General features: G+C 48.4%; 1 protein-coding gene across 3 annotated transcripts in view; it reads right to left on the bottom strand.

Annotated features, from left to right (window-relative positions):
* LOC129860989 (IQ motif and SEC7 domain-containing protein 1-like) overlaps window positions 1-25,687 on the bottom strand; it is a 261,820-nt gene that overhangs the window by 111,108 nt on the left and 125,025 nt on the right. The window contains exon 1 of one of the 3 annotated variants that reach the window (XM_055931979.1): window positions 14,241-15,184. The exons of the other annotated variants lie outside the window; for them this stretch is intronic. Within the exon in view, the coding sequence (XP_055787954.1) occupies window positions 14,241-14,380 (140 nt within the window). The 5' untranslated portion in view covers window positions 14,381-15,184. Of the gene's footprint in view, window positions 1-14,240; window positions 15,185-25,687 lie in introns of those variants that run through there. 3 annotated transcript variants of the gene reach the window in all.

Below are 25,687 nucleotides of genomic sequence, written 5' to 3'. Positions count from 1 at the left end.
GCTGGGCTAAGGGTTGTAGGGTAGATGTGAGGTGCTGGGATAAGGGTTGTAGAGTAGATGTGAGGTGCTGGGCTAAGGGTTGTAGGGTAGATGTGAGGTGCTGGGCTAAGGGTTGTAGATGTGAGGTGCTGGGATAAGGGTTGTAGATGTGAGGTGCTGGGATAAGGGTTGTAGATGTGAGGTGCTGGGATAAGGGTTGTAGGGTAGATGTGAGGTGCTGGGATAAGGGTTGTAGGGTAGATGTGAGGTGCTGGGCTAAGGGTTTTAGATGTGAGGTCCTGGGATAAGGGTTGTAAATGTGAAGTGCTGGGCTAAGGGTTGTAGGGTAGATGTAAGGTGCTGGACTAAGGATTGTAGGGTAGATGTAAGGTGCTGGACTAAGGATTGTAGATGTGAGGTGCTGGGCTAAGGGATGTAGATGTTAGGTGCTGGGATAAGGGTTGTAGATGTGAGGGGCTAAGGGTTGTAGATGTGAGGTGAGGGGCTAAGGGTTGTAGGGTAGATGTGAGGGGCTAAGGGTTGTAGGGTAGATGTAAGGTGCTGGGCTAAGGGTTGTAGATGTGAGGTGCTGGGATAAGGGTTGTAGATGTGAGGGGCTAAGGGTTTTAGATGTGAGGTGAGGGGCTAAGGGTTGTAGGGTAGATGTGAGGGGCTAAGGGTTGTAGGGTAGATGTGAGGGGCTAAGGGTTGTAGGGTAGATGTGAGGTGCTGGGCTAAGGGTTGTAGGTAGATGTGAGGTGCTGGGATAAGGGTTGTAGAGTAGATGTGAGGTGCTGGGCTAAGGGTTGTAGGGTAGATATGAGGGGCTAAGGGTTGTAGGGTAGATGTGAGGTGCTGGGCTAAGGGTTGTAGAGTAGATGTGAGGTGCTGGGCTAAGGGTTGTAGGGTAGATGTAAGGTGCTGGACTAAGGATTGTAGGGTAGATGTAAGGTGCTGGACTAAGGATTGTAGATGTGAGGTGCTGGGCTAAGGGATGTAGATGTTAGGTGCTGGGATAAGGGTTGTAGATGTGAGGTGCTGGGCTAAGGGTTGTAGGGTAGATGTGAGGTGCTGGGCTAAGGGTTGTAGATGTGAGGTGCTGGGATAAGGGTTGTAGATGTGAGGTGCTGGGATAAGGGTTGTAGATGTGAGGTGCTGGGCTAAGGGTTGTAGGGTAGATGTGAGGTGCTGGGCTAAGGGTTGTAGGGTAGATGTGAGGGGCTAAGGGTTGTAGGGTAGATGTGAGGGGCTAAGGGTTGTAGGGTAGATGTGAGGGGCTAAGGGTTGTAGGGTAGATGTGAGGGGCTAAGGGTTGTAGGGTAGATGTGAGGGGCTAAGGGTTGTAGGGTAGATGTGAGGGGCTAAGGGTTGTAGGGTAGATGTGAGGGGCTAAGGGTTGTAGGGTAGATGTGAGGGGCTAAGGGTTGTAGGGTAGATGTGAGGTGCTGGGCTAAGGGTTGTATGGTAGATGTGAGGTGATGGGCTAAGGGTTGTAGATGTGAGGTGCTGGGCTAAGGGTTGTAGATGTGAGGTGCTGGGCTAAGGGTTGTAGGGTAGATGTGAGGTGCTGGGCTAAGGGTTGTAGGGTAGATGTGAGGTGCTGGACTAAGGGTTGTATGGTAGATGTAAGGTGCTGGGCTAAGGGTTGTAGATGTGAGGTGCTGGGCTAAGGGTTGTAGGGTAGATGTGAGGTGCTGGGCTAAGGGTTGTAGATGTGAGGTGCTGGGCTAAGGGTTGTAGGGTAGATGTGAGGTGCTGGGCTAAGGGTTGTAGGGTAGATGACAGGTACTGGGCTAAGGGTTGTAGATGTGAGGTGCTGGGCTAAGGGTTGTAGATGTGAGGTGCTGGGCTAAGGGTTGTAGGGTAGATGACAGGTACTGGGCTAAGGGTTGTAGATGTGAGGTGCTGGGCTAAGGGTTGTAGATGTGAGGTGCTGGGCTAAGGGTTGTAGGGTAGATGTGAGGTGCTGGGCTAAGGGTTGTAGGGTAGATGTGAGGTGCTGGGCTAAGGGTTGTAGGGTAGATGAAAGGTGCTGGGCTAAGGGTTGTAGGGTAGATGTGAGGGGCTAAGGGTTGTAGGGTAGATGTAAGGTTCTGGGCTAAGGGTTGTAGGGTAGATGTAAGGTGCTGGACTAAGGGTTGTAGGGTAGATGTGAGGTGCTAAGGGTTGTAGGGTAGATGTGAGGTGCTGGGCTAAGGGTTGTAGGGTAGATGTGAGGTGCTGAGCTAAGGGTTGTAGATGTGAGGTGCTGGGATAACGGTTGTAGGGTAGATGTGAGGTGCTGGACTAAGGGTTGTATGGTAGATGTAAGGTTCTGGGCTAAGGGTTGTAGATGTGAGGGGCTGGGATAAGGGTTGTAGGGTAGATGTGAGGTGCTGGGCTAAGGGTTGTAGGGTAGATGTGAGGTGCTGGGATAAGGGTTGTAGATGTGAGGTGCTGGGCTAAGGGTTGTAGATGTGAGGTGCTGGACTAAGGATTGTAGGGTAGATGTGAGGGGCTAAGGGTTGTAGGGTATATGTGAGGTGCTAAGGGTTGTAGGGTAGATGTGAGGTGCTAAGGGTTGTAGGGTAGATGTGAGGTGCTGGGCTAAGGGTTGTAGGGTAGATGTGAGGTGCTGGGATAAGGGTTGTAGGGTAGATATGAGGTGCTGGGATAAAGGGTTGTAGGTGTGAGGTGCTGGGATAAGGGTTGTAGGTGTGAGGTGCTGGGATAAGGGTTGTAGATGTGAGGTGCTGGGATAAGGGTTGTAGGGACATTTTAGGCTATGAGCGACCATACTGACAGCCTCCTGATGCAGAGGGGTTTACTGATAGGAGTTTGACTACGTGCCCAGGAAGAAATATGTTGAAATACTCATATTTCCCAAAATATCTCCATATAAAACAATATTGACTCGTCATGTAAAATAAACATAATGGATATACATTCTGGGTTGTCACGGTTCATTTGAATAATGTCGGACTCTCTGGAGGGATGTAGAGTAGCTGTAGTGTAGCCTAAAGGCTCAGGCATCGATGCAGGGATGCCCATACCCAGATATGATCTGGTAGATGGAATTGTGTAGCCGCTGTCCTGATGACGCCAGCGCTACGCTAGGCAGAAAAACAACAGAGTGCGTCACCACCACCGCCAGGCACTGGCAGCACATTTCTCTGCTTTTAGCCTGAGTACACGGTAGCACACGGCACAGCGCTGGAACTGCAGAGTCAGGCAGCAGGACACAAGGAAGCATGACAGGCTGTTACCTACCGGCCTGCATAGCCACAGTCTGCCACTGCCAACGATTGGCTCAGATCAAATTCCATCCATCATTTCAGATGATAATATTAATAGACATTCTATTTCCATTTCAAGGAAGTATTTCCAATGAATAGGCCGATCATTCAATTCTTAGAAATTTGATGCACTGAATTGAAATGGAATTTAACCACAGAGAGATACAAAGGAAAGATGAAATGGATTTGACCCCCATGTTCATGCTGGCCATTATGTAAGACTGTGACTATGTAAATAATCCTGCTGTCACTGCTTGGCCAGGCAATACAGAGAGCATGCTGTCACATCTGATTTAGTCAGCACATGGGGCAGTAAGCAACAGCCCTGCAAGTCACTCACCACACACACACACACACACACCGCGCGCTAATGCGCAGATACATTCTGCATGGTTGTACGAGCTTGTCTTCACAATAACACTGTCCCACTCTCTCACCCTTCCCTGAGCCACTGTCCCCTGGGCCATCAGAGAGAAGGGTAGAAGTAGAAATGGGCATAATGACAGAGTATATCACCCAATACTCTACAAATCCTGTTTTTTGCCCAGCTCTTGTGCCAAGTTGATTGTATGTAAACACTCTCTTGTCATCATACTGTATGTCATCAGTAGGGACCAGTCTCTGAGGATCATACTATAGTAGATCATATCTCTGTATTACCACAGTCAGGTTCATATCTCTGTACACCCCAGTCAGGTTCATATCTCTGTACTGCCACAGTCAGGTTCATATCTCTGTACTGCCACAGTCAGGTTCATATCTCTGTATTGCCACAGTCAGGTTCATATCTCTGTATTACCACAGTCAGGTTCATATCTCCGTATTACCACAGTCAGGTTCATATCTCCGTATTACCACAGTCAGGTTCATATCTCCGTATTACCACAGTCAGGTTCATATCTCTGTACTGCCACAGTCAGGTTCATATCTCTGTACTGCCACGGTCAGATTCATATCTCTGTACCGCCACAGTCAGGTTCATATCTCTATAATACCACCACAGTCAGGTTCATATCTCTATAATACCACCACAGTCAGGTTCATATCTCTGTATTGCCACAGTCAGGTTCATATCTCTGTACTGCCACAGTCAGGTTCATGTCTCTGTATTACCACAGTCAGGTTCATATCTCTGTATTACCACAGTCAGGTTCATATCTCTGTACTGCCACAGTCAGGTTCATATCTCTGTATTACCACAGTCAGGTTCATATCTCTGTATTACCACAGTCAGGTTCATATCTCTTTATTACCACAGTCAGGTTCATATCTCTGTATTACCACATTCAGGTTCATATCTCTGTATTACCACAGGCAGGTTCATATCTCTGTATTACCACAGGCAGGTTCATATCTCTGTACTGCCACAGTCAGGTTCATATCTCTGTACTGCCACAGTCAGGTTCATATCTCTGCACTGCCACAGTCAGGTTCATATCTCTGTACTGCCACAGTCAGGTTCATATCTCTGTACTGCCACAGTCAGGTTCATATCTCTGTATTGCCACAGTCAGGTTCATATCTCTGTACTGCCACAGTCAGGTTCATATCTCTGTACTGCCACAGTCAGGTTCATATCTCTGTACTGCCACAGTCAGGTTCATATCTCTGTACCACCACAGTCAGGTTCATATCTCTATAATACCACCACAGTCAGGTTCATATCTCTATAATACCACCACAGTCAGGTTCATATCTCTATAATACCACCACAGTCAGGTTCATATCTCTATAATACCACCACAGTCAGGTTCATATCTCCGTATTACCACAGTCAGGTTCATATCTCCGTATTACCACCACAGTCAGGATCATATCTCTGTATTACCACCACAGTCAGGATCATATCTCTGTATTACCACCACAGTCAGGATCATATCTCTGTATTACCACCACAGTCAGGTTCATATCTCTATAATACCACCACAGTCAGGTTCATATCTCCGTATTACCACAGTCAGGTTCATATCTCTGTATTACCACCAAGGTGGCTTAGCAGTTCAGACGTATTTTTCCGTGTTGTCGTGTCGTGTCCTGTATATATATATATTTACACCTTTTCTTCACATATCTTTTATTTATTTTATTATCCAAGAACTCAACTACAAAAGCTTTCCTGCAAAAGCTTTCCTGCAACCCGCTTCACCAATTACAATAAGTATTATTTACCTCAATCTGAAAATCCATCGTGGAAGATAGCCAGGGGCTAATTCAGAAGCTAGCCTGAAAGCTAACCAGAAGCTACTCCGATAGCTAGCCAGAAGCTAATCTGTAGCTGCCCCGAAATTAGCCGGTTTGCTGGCTAGCGTTGGTGTTTCAGCTGCCCACGTTTTGCGGTCATCAGCTATTCCTTTAGCTTGATAATCTACCGGCACTTTTGTGCAACGCGACTCGGACCGGAGCATTCCGGGACTTTTTTTCTCTCAGTTTCCCCGGATTCCAACCGCAGCCTCTGGACACTTGCACCTTGATTTCGCAGCTAGCTAGCTGCATACCGTGTGACTATTGGCTTACGTCGACCCCGGAGCTAACTCAAATCATGCTGGAGCTAGCCAGCTGAGGAGTTCCATCACCATCCGGACCCGTTTCTTTGTTGCTGCTGCAGATACGGAACCCCACCGGGCCTTCACGACTGACTGCCGACGTTATCTGCCCGAGGGATTTATCCAACCGGCACCTCCGTCCCGGCGTTACCTGAACGCTCATCTGAGGCCCGCTAATCGTTAGCTGTCTTATCGGCTGCTATCTGAACAAAACCCCACTACACGGAACCTACCGACGGAAACGCACGAGGTATCTACAAACAGACCTCCATCCTATGCTGCTACCGATAGCCATATACCCGGCCAGCTGTCTGGATCGCCACGACCCCAACCAACCTCTACTCACTGGACCCTTATTGATCACTCGATTAAGCTTGCCTCTCCTTAATGTAAATATGCCTTGTCCATTGCTGTTCTGGTTAGTGTTTATTGGCTTATTTCACTGTAGAGATTCTAGCCCTGCTCTCTATACCATATCCAACCCTGCAGTTCCACCACCCACATATGCGATGACATCACCTGGTTTCAATGATGTTTCTAGAGACAAGATCTCTCTCATCATCACTCAATACCTAGGTTTACCTCCACTGTATTCACATCCTACCATACCTTTGTCTGTACATTATTCCTTTAAACTATTTTATCGCCCCCAGAAACTTCCTTTTACTCTCTGCTCTAGTAGCTCTAGGCGACCAATTCTCATAGCTTTTAGCCGTACCATTATCCTACTTCTCCTCTGTTCCTCTGGTGATGTAGAGGTGAATCCAGGCCCTGCAGTACCTGGCTCCACTCCTATTCCCCAGGCGCTCTCTTTTGATGACTTCTGTAACCGTAATAGCCTTGGCTTCATGCATGTTAACATTAGGAGCCTCCTCCCTAAGTTTGTTTTGTTCACTGCTTTAGCACACTCTACCAACCCGGATGTTTTAGCCGTGTCTGAATCCTGGCTTAGAAAGACCACCAAAAATTCAGACATTTTTATCCCCAATTACAATATTTTCAGACAAGATAGAACGGCCAAAGGGGGCGGTGTTGCAATCTACTGCAAAGACTGCCTGCAGAGTTCTGTTATACTATCCAGGTCTGTTCCCAAACAATTTGAACTTCTACTTTTAAAAATCCACCTCTCTAAAAACAAGTCTCTCACCGTTGCCGCCTGCTATAGACCACCCTCTGCCCCCAGCTGTGCTCTGGACTCTATATGTGAACTGATTGCCCCCCATCTATCTTCAGAGCTCGTGCTGCTAGGCGACCTAAATTTGAACATGCTCAACACCCCAGCCACCCTACAATCTAAGCTTGATGCCCTCAATCTCACACAAATTATTAATGAACCTACCAGGTACCACCCCAATTCCGTAAACACGGGTACCCTCATAGATATCATCCTAACAAACTTGCCCTCCAAATACACCTCTGCTGTTTTTAACCAAGATCTCAGCGATCACTGCCTCATTGCCTGCATCCGTAATGGGTCAGCGGTCAAACGACCTCCACTCATCACTGTCAAACACTCCCTGAAACACTTCAGCGAGCAGGCCTTCCTAATTGACCTGGCCGGGGTATCCTGGAAGGATATTGATCTCATCCCGTCAGTAGAGGATGCCTGGTCATTTTTTAAAAATGCCTTCCTCACCATCTTGAATAAGCATGCCCCATTCAAGAAATTTAGAACCAGGAACAGATATAGCCCTTGGTTCTCTCCTGACCTGACTGCCCTTAACCAACAGAAAAACATCCTATGGCGTTCTGCATTAGCATCGAACAGCCCCCGTGATATGCAACTTTTCAGGGAAGCCAGAAACCAATATACACAGGCAGTTAGAACAGCCAAGGCTAGCTTTTTCAAGCAGAAATTTGCTTCCTGCAACACAAATTCAAAAAAGTTCTGGGACACCGTAAAGTCCATGGAGAATAAGAACACCTCCTCCCAGCTTCCAACCGCCCTGAAGATAGGAAACACTGTCACCACCGACAAATCCACTATAATTGAGAATTTCAATAAGCATTTTTCTACGGCTGGCCATGCTTTCCACCTGGCTACCCCTACCCCGGACAACAGCACTGCCCTCCCCTCTGCTACTCGCCCAAGCCTTCCCCATTTCTCTTTCTCCCAAATACAGTCAGCTGATGTTCTTAATGAGCTGCAAAATCTGGACCCTTACAAATCAGCCGGGCTAGATAATCTGGACCCTTTCTTTCTAAAACTATCTGCTGAAATTGTTGCCACCCCTATTACTAGCCTCTTCAACCTCTCTTTCGTGTCGTCTGAACTCCCCAAAGATTGGAAAGCAGCTGCGGTTATCCCCCTCTTCAAAGGGGGGGACACCCTTGACCCTAACTGCTACAGACCTATATCTATCCTACCCTGCCTTTCTAAGGTCTTCGAAAGCCAAGTCAACAAACAGATTACCGACCATTTCGAATCACACCACACCTTCTCCGCTATGCAATCTGGTTTCAGAGCTGGTCATGGGTGCACCTCAGCCACGCTCAAGGTCATAAACGATATCGTAACCGCCATCGATAGGAAACAATACTGTGCAGCCGTATTCATTGACCTGGCCAAGGCTTTTGACTCTGTCAATCACCACATCCTCATTGGCAGACTCGACAGCCTTGGTTTCTCTAATGATTGCCTCGCCTGGTTCACAACTACTTCTCTGATAGAGTTCAGTGTGTCAAATCGGAGGGTCTGTTGTCCGGGCCTCTGGCAGTCTCTATGGGGGTGCCACAGGGTTCAATTCTTGGACCGACTCTCTTCTCTGTTTACATCAATGATGTCGCTCTTGCTGCTGGTGATTCTCTGATCCACCTCTACGCAGACGACACTATTCTGTATACTTCTGGCCCTTCTTTTGACACTGTGTTAACAACCCTCCAGGCGAGCTTCAATGCCATACAACTCTCCTTCCGTGGCCTCCAACTGCTCTTAAATACAAGTAAAACCAAATGCATGCTCTTCAACCGATCGCTGCCTGCTCCTGCCCGCCTGTCCAACATCACTACTTTGGACGGCTCTGACTTAGAATATGTGGACAACTACAAATACCTAGGTGTCTGGTTAGACTGTAAACTCTCCTTCCAGACCCACATCAAACATCTCCAATCCAAAGTCAAATCTAGAATTGGCTTCCTATTCCGCAACAAAGCATCCTTTACTCATGCTGCCAAACATACCCTTGTAAAACTGACCATCCTACCAATCCTCGACTTCGGTGATGTCATTTACAAAATAGCCTCCAAAACCCTACTCAATAAATTGGATGCAGTCTATCACAGTGCCATCCGTTTTGTCACCAAAGCCCCATATACTACCCACCACTGCGACCTGTACACTCTCGTTGGCTGGCCCTCGCTTCATACTCGTCGCCAAACCCACTGGTTCCAGGTCATCTACAAGACCCTACTAGGTAAAGTCCCCCCTTATCTCAGCTCGCTGGTCACCATAGCAGCACCTACCCGTAGCACGCGCTCCAGCAGGTATATCTCTCTAGTCACCCCCAAAACCAATTCTTCCTTTGGACGCCTCTCCTTCCAGTTCTCTGCTGCCAATGACTGGAACGAACTACAAAAATCTCTGAAACTGGAAACACCTATCTCCCTCACTAGCTTTAAGCACCAGCTGTCAGAGCAGCTCATAGATTACTGCACCTGTACATAACCCATCTACAATTTAGCCCAAACAACTACCTCTTTACCTACTGTATTTATTTATTAATTTATTTTGCTCCTTTGCACCCCATTATTTCTGTCTCTACTTTGCACTTTCTTCCAATGCAAACCAACCATTCCAGTGTTTTTTTTAGTTTTTATTTTACTTGCTGTGTTGTACTCACTTCGCCTCCATGGCCTTTTTATATTTTTATTTATTTATACATATATCTGTTTGCCTTCACCTCCCTTATCTCACCTCACTTGCTCACATTGTATATAGACTTATTTTTTTTTATTTTTTTCACTGTATTATTGACTATATGTTTGTTTTTACTCCATGTGTAACTATGTGTTGTTGTATGTGTCGAACTGCTTTGCTTTATCTTGGCCAGGTTGCAATTGTAAATGAGAACGTGTTCTCAATTTGCCTACCTGGTTAAATAAAGGTTAAATAAATAAAATAAATAAAACAGTCAGGTTCATATCTCTATAATACCACCACAGTCAGGTTCATATCTCTGTATTACCACAGTCAGGTTCATATCTCTGTATTACCACCACCGTCACGTTCATATCTCTGTACTGCCACAGTCAGGTTCATATCTCTGTACTGCCACAGTCAGGTTCATATCTCTGTACTGCCACAGCCAGGTTCATATCTCTGTACTGCCACAGCCAGGTTCATATCTCTGTACTGCCACAGTCAGGTTCATATCTCTGTACTGCCACAGCCAGGTTCATATCTCTGTACTGCCAGAGTCAGGTTCATATCTCTGTACTGCCACAGTCAGGTTCATATCTCTGTATTACCACAGTCAGGTTCATATCTCTGTACACCCCAGTCAGGTTCATATCTCTGTACTGCCACAGTCAGGTTCATATCTCTGTACTGCCACAGTCAGGTTCATATCTCTGTACTGCCACAGTCAGGTTCATATCTCTGTATTACCACAGGCAGGTTCATATCTCTGTATTACCACAGGCAGGTTCATATCTCTGTATTACCACAGGCAGGTTCATATCTCTGTATTACCACAGTCAGGTTCATATCTCTGTATTACCACAGTCAGGTTCATATCTCTGTACTGCCACAGTCAGGTTCATATCTCTGTATTGCCACAGTCAGGTTCATATCTCTGTATTGCCACAGTCAGGTTCATAGGGAAGTGATGACTATAGGTCTCCTTCATTCTGTATAGTTGGATCATAGTTGGATGGTGATGATCAGTATTTTCTCTGTAAAAGTAAAGATACCTTCGTAGAAAAACAATCACCCAGTAAGTCACCTGTTTTTAAATCTATTTAAAAGGAAATGTTCACCCATTTTGAACGTTACAGTTCCTTCGGAAATTATTCAGACCCCTTGACTTTTTCCATATTTCCTTAGGTTACAGCCTTATTCTAAAATGTATCAAATATTTTTCCCCCTCATCAATCTACACACAATACCCCGTAATAACAAAGCAACATTTTTTGTTGTTGAAATGTTTGCTAATGTATTAAAATTAAAAAACAAAAATATAACATTTACATAAGTATTCAGACCCTTTACTCAGTACTTTGTTGAAGCACCTTTGGCAGCAATTACAGCCTTGTGTCTTCTTGGGTATAACGCTACAAGCTTGGCACACCTGCATTTGGGGACTTTCTCCCATTTTTCTCTGCAGATCCTGTCAAGCTTCCAGAGAAGCTTGAGAGGATTGATCGGGTTCAAGTCCAGGCTCTGGCTGGGCCACTCAAGGACATTCAGAGACTTGATCCGAAGCCACTCCTGCATTGCCTTGGCTGTGTGCTTCGGGTCGTTGTCCTTTTGGAAGGTGAACCTTCACACCAGTCTGAGGTCCTGAGCACTCTGGAGCAAGTTTTCATCAAGGATCTCTCTGTACTTTGCTCCGTTCATCTTTCCCTAGATCCTGACTAGTCTCCCAGTCCATGCTGCTGAAAAACATCCAGACAGCATGATGCTGCCACCACCATGCTTCACCGTAGGGATGGTGCCAGGTTTCCTCCAGACGCTTGGCATTCAGGCCAAGGAGTTCAATCTTGGTTTCAACAGACCAGAGAATCTTGTCCTTTAAGTGCCTGTTGGCAAACTCCAAGCGGGCTGTCATGTGCCTTTTACTGAAGAGTGACTTCCGTCTGGCCACTCTACCATAAAGGCCTGATTGGTGGAGTGCTGCAGAGATGGTTGTCCTTCTGTAAGGTTCTCCCATCTCCACAGAGGAACACTAGAGCTCTGTCAGAGTGACCATTGGGTTCTTGGTCACCTCCCTGACTAAGGCCCTTCTCTCCTGATTACTCAGTTTGGCTGGGCGGCTCTAGGAAGAGTCTTGGTGGATTCAAACTTCTTCCATTTAAGAATGATGGTGGCCACTGTGTTCAATGCCGCAGAACGTTTTTGGTACCCTTCCCCAGATCTGTGCCTCGACACAATCCTGTCTTGGAGCTCTACTGACAATTCCTTCCACCTCATGGCTTGTTTTTTGCTCTGACATGCACTGTCAACTGTGGGACCTTATATAGACAGGTGTGTGACTTTCCAAATCATGTCCAATCAATTGAATTTACCACTGGTGGACTCTAATCAAGTTGTAGAAACATCTCAAGTACGATCAATGGAAACAAGATGCACCTGTGCTCAATTTCGAGTCTCAAAGCAAAGGTTCTGAATACTGATGTAAATAAGGTATGTGTTTTTTATTTTTTATACATTTCCAAACATTTCTTAAAACCTGTTTTCACTTTGTCCGTATGGGGTATTGTGTGTAGATTGATGAGTAAAAAAATGTTTTAACGTAGCTGTAACGTAACATGAAATGTAACGTAAAATGTGGAAAAAGGGAAGGGGTCTAAAATACTTTCTGAATGCACTGTAAGCTTGTTCAACTCCTACGTTTCTTAAAGTCAATGTAAACAAACAGTTTCAAAACATGGTTAAAAGGATCATTTTGATCTCATGGTCAGTTCTTGCATCCATTGGTCTGTCTAGGAATTTGAGAGGGGTTATTTTTCTGAAGCCCCATCTCTCAGCTGTTTACCAAAAGCAAGCGGCGGGGTATCCACGTTGTTATTGTTTGAATTTAAGATTAGCCCTTTAACCCTGACCCCCGTGTCACCTTGACTTCCTGACCTGCACTAATCTGGTCTCATTTAAAGGCGTCAGTCAGTCCATCAGTCTGTGTCCAGTGAAGTGGACTGCTACTGGAAGACTGGTGAAAGGACAGACAAGGAATCGGAGACAGATGGTGGGCTGATTATGCAATGCTTATAACCATCCCAGTCAAGCAGAATAAAAACACACAGGTATTGGACTGTAGCAGTGGTGGCCTGCCTGGGGCTTATGACGTATTACTTTAATGCTGAAAAATACCACACAAAATGAAAGCATCACTGTGAAAAATCATGTGTTATAATATTGTAGGTACTGCAAAATGACTCTAGCTTTTGGGATTGTGAGTAACAAGACCAGATTGCCTGTGAAGGACTTGGCAGAGGCTATTGCCTATTTTTTAATTGGACTGATCCCTATTTTCTGCACAAAATGATCACCCAGTGACGGGCCAATTCATATAACACATAATGATACCTGAGCAATACGCATCCACACACATGAAGATCTATCTGATAATCATTGTAAGTGCACACTAACCAATGCATCTTTGTTAGGTTGCATACCATCATAAAATGCAAAACAGGATAAACTGACAAAAATAGATTTTTACGTGATATATCTCTTTTTTTCAGTCATATGAGCTCTGTGTGGAATCATGTTGGAACAAAGCGATGTTGGCGCAGGCACCTGCACCGAAACAACAATAGAAATTCAACCCCCCCACCCCTCCGGAAGAGAGAGGTTGGAGGTTCACTGTGTGATACAGGAATACAATACGATTCCTGTATCCTTTCACAAACAAAGACCTAATCAGAGATGACAAGGATTTATTCAGTTGAGGTAGCAGCAACACTAAACTGGAGAGACAAGCATGAAGCATCCAAAACAGTGTTGAAGCGAACAACGACATCCCAAAAATAACATCCACTACAAGTACCAGCCGTATCCATAACACACACACGCACACGCGCACGCGCACGCGCACACGCACACGCACACGCACACACACACACACACGCACACACACACACACACACACACACCGTCAGAGCTGGGAGGAAATCACGCACTACATAAGAGCCGTCATAGCATCAGCCAAAAATTAGTCATATTTGTCAGTCATCAGCCACTCAAAACAACTCCCATGACAGGGTGATTTGAATCACAATGGAAACAATCTGACAGTATAACATCACAACAGTCTACCAAAAACCGTTCATCCTCCCTCATCACATCATACAGTGTCCATTTCAACAAAAAGCATAAAAAATTCAATGAAAATGTAATTGATCATATTAATATTAACAGCCATGTTTACCACACACACATCTCTACCACACACACACAGACATCCCCCCACATGACCACCATTCCCCTTAGGGCAAGGGTCGTTAACTAACTAGAGCTCTGTCGGCAGAGCCACAAACTCATCCCATCTCTATTCTCCAGACATGACAGGATGAGAGGAGAGGACAGAGCAAGGTCTGTAAGCACCAGCTAGGTGACTCAGCACATGCACTGGAGACACTGCAATAACAAAGTGCCACACTGCATCCCTGTCAATGAAGGATGGAAGGACCAGTGCCTGCCTGGTTGCATCAGCCCAGCCACAGCCACACCTCCATACAGCCCCATTCATACAGCATTAGGTTTACAGGGACTGCTACTACTCACATGTCATATAGCCGGTAAGACATGGCAGAGCTGGGTCTGTCCGGGTGAGCCCCGCCACTGGGTGGTGTGCTGGACTCGCTGCGGGGACGCCTGGGGTCGGTGCTGCTCACCACGGCACGCCACACGCTTGGCTTGTCCATCCTCCTGGCTCGTCAATGGGACTTGACTCAACAGAGCAGAAGCGTGCGCACAGACTCATACACTCTCTCACATACACTCTCACTCTCAGTCACAAACAGCCAGCCAGAAAGAGCTCTGTGATGTAACGAGGCAGGTCCAAAAAGCAGGCAGGGGGTGTGTAGTGGTAGAGCAGGGCACAGTGAGGCTGGGAGGCTGCCTGTTTAACACTGATAAACAGCCTCCATTTAAACCCATGCTGGGTGATGATGGCTGAACACGTGCCGAGGCAGAGGAGACAGGGCTAGCCATCAAAAGCATGGGGATAACCTGCAGGAGCGAGAATTATATATTTATTGTCTCTAATACACACCGGATGTCATCCACATCCTCCCTACACCACCTCTCCTCAGCTCACGGTAGTACAGCCCGCAGCCGGGCCACCCGATTGGCTCCCTGGTCTCCATGGAAACAGGAGAATGTGTTGGAGGTAGGGCTCATAGTCTCTCTCTCTCCTCTCTCTCTCCCTTTTCGTGGAATCAATGAGTTTCTTTCCGCTGCATCCCAAACTGATGAGGCTTTTAAGACTAATGAGGGATTGTGCAATTAGTTTGTCAGGTAAAGCCTGTTAATTAGACTCTATAGGAAAACAGGCCACCTGCTTCGTGGCTCTGGAGAGTGACGGCTGGGAAAAACACCTCATATGAGAGACAGAGAGAATCCCTTTGAATTGACTTGAGCGAAAGAGGCAAATGATAACCAAAGGGTAGCCAGTGAGCACAGCCTAGCCATATCAAAGGGTAGCCAGTGAGCACAGCCTAGCCATAACAAAGGGCAGCCAGTGAGCACAGCCTAGCCATAACAAAGGGTAGCCAGTGAGCACAGCCTAGCCATAACAAAGGGTAGCCAGTGAGCACAGCCTAGCCATAACAAAGGGCAGCCAGTGAGCACAGCCTAGCCATAACAAAGGGTAGCCAGTGAGCACAGCCTAGCCATAACAAAGGGCAGCCAGTGAGCACAGCCTAGCCATAACAAAGGGTAGCCAGTGAGCACAGCCTAGCCATAACAACGCGCAGACAGAAAAAGCTGGCTGCCAAAAGAAGGCAGGCAGAGTGATCACTGCATTATGAAAGAACCAGACACAGAGCTGTACTTCCTCATTAAATGCACAAAATACACAACCATTAGAGAACAGTACTTCCCCACATTTTAATTTAAAATTCTAAGTTTCAAAAAGCGCTCTGATGAAGAAAAGCTACCAATCCTACTAGGAGAGGACATGGAAAGCTGTAGGTTGGCAGCACACTACATAACAACCTGCCACAAGATGACAGTTAGTTACAACTGCAATAGGATGAGGAAGAATGTGTATTATTTTATCGAGTCCATTATTTAATTTCAACCCCATATTAACATTGTTACTGGATCATTCTGTTGATTTCCATAACATGGTCATTTTCTATTGTTAATACTTATTAATGACTCTTTTTATAATGTATCATTGTGCTTTGGCACTATGTATCAATACTGTATGTCATGCCAATAAAGTACATTGAAATGTAATTGAGAGAGAGTGGAAGATAATGAAACATCTATGAGTGAAGACCCCGGGAATGAAAAAGGAGTGTATGTGCAATTCTTACAAGGCTGGTGACTTATGTTCTTTGTTCAACACAGGAAACAATTATCCATCAAATATTGAGGTTACACAGCCGTTGCATCATAGGGGAGGGTGGAAGAGCCCATTCAAAAAGAGCTACATCTATAGGAATATCTGCAGTATATATTCTATACTCATTCATGTAATGATGGAACTCTCATGCACAGCACATCCATTTCACAAATAAGCCACCTCAATAATGCAAGCGACACACACATCAAAGTGTTGTCTATTAAATCTGCTCTTGGGGCAAAATGGGTCTATACTTACCAAACATCATACAATAGCAGGCTGGGGACTAGGGAGGGCTGGGGACTAGGGAGGGCTGGGGACAAGGGAGGGCTGGGGACTAGGGAGGGCTGGGGACAAGGGAGGGCTGGGGACTAGGGAGGGCTGGGGACTAGGGAGGGCTGGGGACTAGGGAGGGCTGGGGACTAGGGAGGGCTGGGGACTAGGGAGGGCTGGGGACTAGGGAGGGCTGGGGACTAGGGAGGGCTGGGGACAAGGGAGGGCTGGGGACAAGGGAGGGCTGGGGACTCGGGATGGCTGGGGACTAGGGAGGGCTGGGGACTATGGAGGGCTGGGGAGCCTCGACAGGGGTATTGTTGTTAGACCCCCTCTAACTCCTCTACCCCATCCAGCTAATCCACCCCCCCCCCCCCTCTAACTCCTCTACAACTCCTCTACTCCCCCCTCTAACTCCTCTACAACTCCTCTACAACTCCTCTACAACTCCTCTACTCCCCCCTACAACTCCTCTACTCCCCCCTATAACTCCTCTACTCCCCCCTATAACTCCTCTACTCCCCCCTACAACTCCTCTCCACCCCCCTACAACTCCTCTCCTCCCCCCTACAACTCCTCTCCTCCCCCCTACAACTCCTCTACTCCCCCCTACAACTCCTCTACTCCCCCTTACAACTCCTCTACTCCCCCCTACAACTCCTCTACTCCCCCCTACAACTCCTCTACTCCCCCCTACAACTCCTCTACTCCCCCCTACAACTCCTCTACTCCCCACTACAACTCCTCTACTCCTGACTACAACTCCTCTACTCCCCACTACAACTCCTCTACTCCCCCCTACAACTCCTCTACTCCCCCCTATAACTCCTCTACTCCCCCCTATAACTCCTCTACTCCCCCCTACAACTCCTCTACTCCCCCCTACAACTCCTCTACTCCCCACTACAACTCCTCTACTCCCCCCTATAACTCCTCTACTCCCCCTATAACTCCTCTACTCCCCCCTACAACTCCTCTACTCCCCCCTACAACTCCTCTACTCCCCCCTACAACTCCTCTACTCCCCCCTATAACTCCTCTACTCCCCCCTATAACTCCTCTACTCCCCCCTATAACTCCTCTACTCCCCCCTACAACTCCTCTACTCCCCCCTACAACTCCTCTACTCCCCACTATAACTCCTCTACTCCCCCCTATAACTCCTCTACTCCCCCTATAACTCCTCTACTCCCCCTATAACTCCTCTACTCCCCCTATAACTCCTCTACTCCTCCCTACAACTCCTCTACTCCCCCTACAACTCCTCTACTCCCCCCTACAACTCCTCTACTCCCCCCTACAACTCCTCTACCCCCCCCTACAACTCCTCTACTCCCCCCTACAACTCCTCTACTCCCCCCTACAACTCCTCTACTCCCCCCTACAACTCCTCTACTCCCCCCTACAACTCCTCTACTCCCCCCTACAACTCCTCTACTCCTCCCTACAACTCCTCTACTCCTCCCTACAACTCCTCTACTCCCCCCTACAACTCCTCTACTCCCCCCTACAACTCCTCTACTCCTCCCTACAACTCCTCTACTCCTCCCTACAACTCCTCTACTCCCCCCTCTAACTCCTCTACTCCCCCCTCTAACTCCTCTACTCCCCCCTCTAACTCCTCTACTCCCCCCTCTAACTCCTCTACTCCCCCCTCTAACTCCTCTACTCCCCCCTCTAACTCCTCTACTCCCCCCTCTAACTCCTCTACCTCCTCTACTCCCCCCTCTAACTCCTCTACTCCCCGCTCTAACTCCTCTACTCCCCCCTCTAACTCCTCTACTCCCCCCTCTAACTCCTCTACTCCCCCCTCTAACTCCTCTACTCCCCCCTCTAACTCCTCTACTCCCCCCCATAACTCCTCTACTCCCCCCCATAACTCCTCTACTCCCCCCCCATAACTCCTCTACTCCCCCCCCATAACTCCTCTACTCCCCCCCATAACTCCTCTACTCCCCCCCCATAACTCCTCTACTCCCCCCCCATAACTCCTCTACTCCCCCCCCATAACTCCTCTACTCCCCCCCCATAACTCCTCTACTCCCCCCTATAACTCCTCTACTCCCCCCTATAACTCCTCTACTCCCCCCTATAACTCCTCTACTCCCCCCTATAACTCCTCTACTCCCCCCTATAACTCCTCTACTCCCCCCTATAAAACTCCTCTACTCCCCCCTATAACTCCTCTACTCCCCCCATAACTCCTCTACCCCCCCTATAACTCTTCTACTCCCCTATAACTCCTCTACTCCCCCCTATAACTCCTCTACTCCCCCCTATAACTCCTCTACCCCCCTATAACTCCTCTACTCCCCCCCATAACTCCTCTACTCCCCCCTATAACTCCTCTACTCCCCACATAACTCATCTACTCCTCTATAACTCCTCTACTCCCCTCGATAACTCCTCTACTCCCCCCCATTACTCCTTTTCCTCACTATAACTCATCTACTCCCCCCTATAACTCTTCTACTCCCCCCCTATAACTCCTCTACTCCCCCCCTATAACTCCTCTACTCCCCCCTATAACTCCTCTACTCCCCCCCATAACTCCTCTACTCCCCCCCATAACTCCTCTACTCCCCCCCATAACTCCGCTACTCCCCCCCATAACTCCGCTACTCCCCACTATAAATCCTCTACTTCACTATAACTCCTCTACTTCACTATAACTCCTCTACTTCACTATAACTCCTCTACTTCACTAGAACTCCTCTACTTCACTAGAACTCCTCTACTCCCCCCTATAACTCCTCTACTCCCCCCTATAACTCCTCTACTCCCCCCTATAACTCCTCTACTCCCCCCTATAACTCCTCTACTCCCCCCTATAAAACTCCTCTACTCCCCCCTATAACTCCTCTACTCCCCCCATAACTCCTCTACCCCCCCTATAACTCTTCTACTCCCCTATAACTCCTCTACTCCCCCCTATAACTCCTCTACTCCCCCCTATAACTCCTCTACCCCCCTATAACTCCTCTACTCCCCCCCATAACTCCTCTACTCCCCCCTATAACTCCTCTACTCCCCACATAACTCATCTACTCCTCTATAACTCCTCTACTCCCCTCGATAACTCCTCTACTCCCCCCCATTACTCCTTTTCCTCACTATAACTCATCTACTCCCCCCTATAACTCTTCTACTCCCCCCCTATAACTCCTCTACTCCCCCCCTATAACTCCTCTACTCCCCCCTATAACTCCTCTACTCCCCCCCATAACTCCTCTACTCCCCCCCATAACTCCGCTACTCCCCCCCATAACTCCGCTACTCCCCACTATAACTCCTCTACTTCACTATAACTCCTCTACTTCACTATAACTCCTCTACTTCACTAGAACTCCTCTACTTCACTAGAACTCCTCTACTTCACTAGAACTCCTCTACTTCACTAGAACTCCTCTACTTCACTAGAACTCCTCTACTCCCCCCTATAACTTCTCTACTCCCATATAACTCCCCCCTATAACTCCTCTACTCCCCCTATAACTCCTCTACTCCCCCCTATAACTCCTTTACTCCCCTCGATAACTCCTCTACTCTCCCCTATAACTCATCTACTCCCCCCTATAACTCCTCTGCACCCCCCCATAACTCCTCTACTCCCCCCCATAACTCCTCTACTCCCCCCCATAACTCCTCTACTCCCCCCTATAACTCCTCTACTCCCCCCTATAACTCATCTACTCCCCCCTATAACTCATCTACTCCCCCCTATAACTCATCTACTCCCCCCTATAACTCATCTACTCCCCCCTATAACTCCTCTACTCCCCCCTATAACTCCTCTACTCCCCCCTATAACTCCTCTACTCCCCCCTATAACTCCTCTACTCCCCCCTATAACTCCTCTACTCCCCCCTATAACTCCTCTACTCCCCCCTATAACTCCTCTACTCCCCCCTATAACTCCTCTACTCCCCCCTATAACTCCTCTACTCCCCCCATAACTCCTCTACTCCCCCCATAACTCCTCTACTCCCCCCATAACTCCTCTACTCCCCCCATAACTCCTCTACTCCCCCATAACTCCTCTACTCACCCCCATAACTCCTCTACTCACCCCCATAACTCCTCTACTCACCCCCATAACTCCTCTACTCCCCCCTATAACTCCTCTACTCCCCCCTATAACTCCTCTACTCCCCCCTATAACTCCTCTACTCCCCCCTATAACTCATCTACTCCCCGCTATAACTCCTCTACTCCCCCCTATAACTCCTCTACTCCCCCCCATAACTCCTCTACTCCCCCTATAACTCATCTACTCCCCCCTATAACTCCTCTACTCCCCCCTATAACTCCTCTACTCCCCCTATAACTCCTCTACTCTCCCTATAACTCCTCTACTCCCCCTATAACTCCTCTACACCCCTATAACTCCTCTACACCCCTATAACTCCTCTACACCCCTATAACTCCTCTACACCCCTATAACTCCTCCCTATAACTCCTCTACACCCCTATAACTCCTCTACACCCCTATAACTCCTCCCTATAACTCCTCTACACCCCTATAACTCCTCCCTATAACTCCTCTACACCCCTATAACTCCTCTACACCCATATAACTCCTCTACACCCCTATAACTCCTCCCTATAACTCCTCTACACCCCTATAACTCTTCTACACCCCTATAACTCCTCTACACCCCTATAACTCCTCCCTATAACTCCTCTACACCCCTATAACTCCTCCCTATAACTCCTCTACACCCCTATAACTCCTTCCTATAACTCCTCTACACCCCTATAACTCCTCTACACCCCTATAACTCCTCTACACCCCTATAACTCCTCTACACCCCTATAACTCCTCTACACCCCTATAACTCCTCTACACCCCTATAACTCCTCCCTATAACTCCTCTACACCCCTATAACTCCTCTACACCCCTATAACTCCTCCCTATTACTCCTCTACCCCCATCCAGCTAATCTACTCCCCCCAACTCCTCTACTCCACCCCATAACTCCTCAACCCCCCTCTAACTCCTCAACCCCCCTCTAACTCCTCAACCCCCCTCTAACTCCTCAACCCCCCTCTAACTCCTCAACCCCCCTCTAACTCCTCAACCCCCCTCTAACTCCTCTACTCCCCCCTCTAACTCCTCTACTCCCCCCTCTAACTCCTCTACTCCCCCCTCTAACTCCTCTACTCCCCCCTCTAACTCCTCTACTCCCCCCTCTAACTCCTCTACTCCCCCCTCTAACTCCTCTACTCCCCCCTCTAACTCCTCTACTCCCCCCCATAACTCCTCTACTCCCCCCCATAACTCCTCTACTCCCCCCCATAACTCCTCTACTCCCCCCCCATAACTCCTCTACTCCCCCCCATAACTCCTCTACTCCCCCCCATAACTCCTCTACTCCCCCCCCATAACTCCTCTACTCCCCCCCCATAACTCCTCTACTCCCCCCCCATAACTCCTCTACTCCCCCCCCATAACTCCTCTACTCCCCCCCATAACTCCTCTACTCCCCCCTATAACTCCTCTACTCCCCCCTATAACTCCTCTACTCCCCCCTATAACTCCTCTACTCCCCCCTATAACTCCTCTACTCCCCCCTATAACTCCTCTACTCCCCCCTATAAAACTCCTCTACTCCCCCCTATAACTCCTCTACTCCCCCCATAACTCCTCTACCCCCCCTATAACTCTTCTACTCCCCTATAACTCCTCTACTCCCCCCTATAACTCCTCTACTCCCCCCTATAACTCCTCTACCCCCCTATAACTCCTCTACTCCCCCCCATAACTCCTCTACTCCCCCCTATAACTCCTCTACTCCCCACATAACTCATCTACTCCTCTATAACTCCTCTACTCCCCTCGATAACTCCTCTACTCCCCCCCATTACTCCTTTCCTCACTATAACTCATCTACTCCCCCCTATAACTCTTCTACTCCCCCCCTATAACTCCTCTACTCCCCCCCTATAACTCCTCTACTCCCCCCTATAACTCCTCTACTCCCCCCCATAACTCCTCTACTCCCCCCCATAACTCCTCTACTCCCCCCCATAACTCCGCTACTCCCCCCCATAACTCCGCTACTCCCCCCCATAACTCCGCTACTCCCCACTATAAATCCTCTACTTCACTATAACTCCTCTACTTCACTATAACTCCTCTACTTCACTATAACTCCTCTACTTCACTAGAACTCCTCTACTTCACTAGAACTCCTCTACTCCCCCCTATAACTCCTCTACTCCCCCCTATAACTCCTCTACTCCCCCCTATAACTCCTCTACTCCCCCCTATAACTCCTCTACTCCCCCCTATAACTCCTCTACTCCCCCCTATAAAACTCCTCTACTCCCCCCTATAAAACTCCTCTACTCCCCCCTATAACTCCTCTACTCCCCCCATAACTCCTCTACCCCCCCTATAACTCTTCTACTCCCCTATAACTCCTCTACTCCCCTATAACTCCTCTACTCCCCCCTATAACTCCTCTACTCCCCCCTATAACTCCTCTACCCCCCTATAACTCCTCTACTCCCCCCCATAACTCCTCTACTCCCCCCTATAACTCCTCTACTCCCCACATAACTCATCTACTCCTCTATAACTCCTCTACTCCCCTCGATAACTCCTCTACTCCCCCCCATTACTCCTTTTCCTCACTATAACTCATCTACTCCCCCCTATAACTCTTCTACTCCCCCCCTATAACTCCTCTACTCCCCCCCTATAACTCCTCTACTCCCCCCTATAACTCCTCTACTCCCCCCCATAACTCCTCTACTCCCCCCCATAACTCCGCTACTCCCCCCCATAACTCCGCTACTCCCCACTATAACTCCTCTACTTCACTATAACTCCTCTACTTCACTATAACTCCTCTACTTCACTATAACTCCTCTACTTCACTATAACTCCTCTACTTCACTAGAACTCCTCTACTTCACTAGAACTCCTCTACTCCCCCCTATAACTTCTCTACTCCCATATAACTCCCCCCTATAACTCCTCTACTCCCCCTATAACTCCTCTACTCCCCCCTATAACTCCTTTACTCCCCTCGATAACTCCTCTACTCTCCCCTATAACTCATCTACTCCCCCCTATAACTCCTCTGCACCCCCCCATAACTCCTCTACTCCCCCCCATAACTCCTCTACTCCCCCCCATAACTCCTCTACTCCCCCCTATAACTCCTCTACTCCCCCCTATAACTCATCTACTCCCCCCTATAACTCATCTACTCCCCCCTATAACTCATCTACTCCCCCCTATAACTCATCTACTCCCCCCTATAACTCCTCTACTCCCCCCTATAACTCCTCTACTCCCCCCTATAACTCCTCTACTCCCCCCTATAACTCCTCTACTCCCCCCTATAACTCCTCTACTCCCCCCTATAACTCCTCTACTCCCCCCTATAACTCCTCTACTCCCCCCTATAACTCCTCTACTCCCCCCTATAACTCCTCTACTCCCCCCTATAACTCCTCTACTCCCCCCTATAACTCCTCTACTCCCCCCTATAACTCCTCTACTCCCCCCATAACTCCTCTACTCCCCCCATAACTCCTCTACTCCCCCCATAACTCCTCTACTCCCCCCATAACTCCTCTACTCACCCCCATAACTCCTCTACTCACCCCCATAACTCCTCTACTCACCCCCATAACTCCTCTACTCCCCCCTATAACTCCTCTACTCCCCCCTATAACTCCTCTACTCCCCCCTATAACTCCTCTACTCCCCCCTATAACTCATCTACTCCCCGCTATAACTCCTCTACTCCCCCCTATAACTCCTCTACTCCCCCCCATAACTCCTCTACTCCCCCTATAACTCATCTACTCCCCCCTATAACTCCTCTACTCCCCCCTATAACTCCTCTACTCCCCCTATAACTCCTCTACTCTCCCTATAACTCCTCTACTCCCCCTATAACTCCTCTACACCCCTATAACTCCTCTACACCCCTATAACTCCTCTACACCCCTATAACTCCTCTACACCCCTATAACTCCTCCCTATAACTCCTCTACACCCCTATAACTCCTCTACACCCCTATAACTCCTCCCTATAACTCCTCTACACCCCTATAACTCCTCCCTATAACTCCTCTACACCCCTATAACTCCTCTACACCCATATAACTCCTCTACACCCCTATAACTCCTCCCTATAACTCCTCTACACCCCTATAACTCTTCTACAACCCTATAACTCCTCTACACCCCTATAACTCCTCCCTATAACTCGTCTACACCCCTATAACTCCTCCCTATAACTCCTCTACACCCCTATAACTCCTTCCTATAACTCCTCTACACCCCTATAACTCCTCTACACCCCTATAACTCCTCTACACCCCTATAACTCCTCTACACCCCTATAACTCCTCTACACCCCTATAACTCCTCTACACCCCTATAACTCCTCCCTATAACTCCTCTACACCCCTATAACTCCTCTACACCCCTATAACTCCTCCCTATTACTCCTCTACCCCCATCCAGCTAATCTACTCCCCCCAACTCCTCTACTCCACCCCATAACTCCTCAACCCCCCTCTAACTCCTCAACCCCCCTCTAACTCCTCAACCCCCCTCTAACTCCTCAACCCCCCTCTAACTCCTCAACCCCCCTCTAACTCCTCAACCCCCCTCTAACTCCTCAACCCCCCTCTAACTCCTCAACCCCCCTCTAACTCCTCAACCCCCCTCTAACTCCTCAACCCCCCTCTAACTCCTCAACCCCCCTCTAACTCCTCAACCCCCCTCTAACTCCTCAACCCCCCTCTAACTCCTCAACCCCCCTCTAACTCCTCAACTCCCCTCTAACTCCTCTACTCCCCCCTAACTCCTCAACCCCCCTCTAACTCCTCTACTCCCCTCTAACTCCTCAACCCCCCTCTAACTCCTCAACCCCCCTCTAACTCCTCTACTCCCCTCTAACTCCTCTACTACCCCCTAACTCCTCAACCCCCCTCTAACTCCTCAACCCCCCTCTAACTCCTCAACCCCCCTCTAACTCCTCAACCCCCCTCTAACTCCTCAACCCCCCTCTAACTCCTCAACCCCCCTCTAACTCCTCAACCCCCCTCTAACTCCTCAACCCCCCTCTAACTCCTCTACTACCCCCTCTAACTCCTCTACTCCCCTCTAACTCCTCTACTACCCCCTCTAACTCCTCTACTCCCCCCTAACTCCTCAACCCCCCTCTAACTCCTCTACTCCCCCCTCTAACTCCTCAACCCCCCTCTAACTCCTCTACTACCCCCTCTAACTCCTCTACTACCCCCTCTAACTCCTCTACTACCCCCTCTAACTCCTCTACTACCCCCTCTAACTCCTCTACTCCCCCCTCTAACTCCTCAACCCCCCTCTAACTCCTCTACTCCCCCCTCTAA

Source organism: Salvelinus fontinalis, chromosome 8 (genome assembly GCF_029448725.1).
Source record: "Salvelinus fontinalis isolate EN_2023a chromosome 8, ASM2944872v1, whole genome shotgun sequence".
In the NCBI taxonomy this organism is placed as follows: Eukaryota; Metazoa; Chordata; class Actinopteri; order Salmoniformes; family Salmonidae; genus Salvelinus; species Salvelinus fontinalis.
This window is presented reverse-complemented; position numbering and strand designations above follow the sequence as displayed.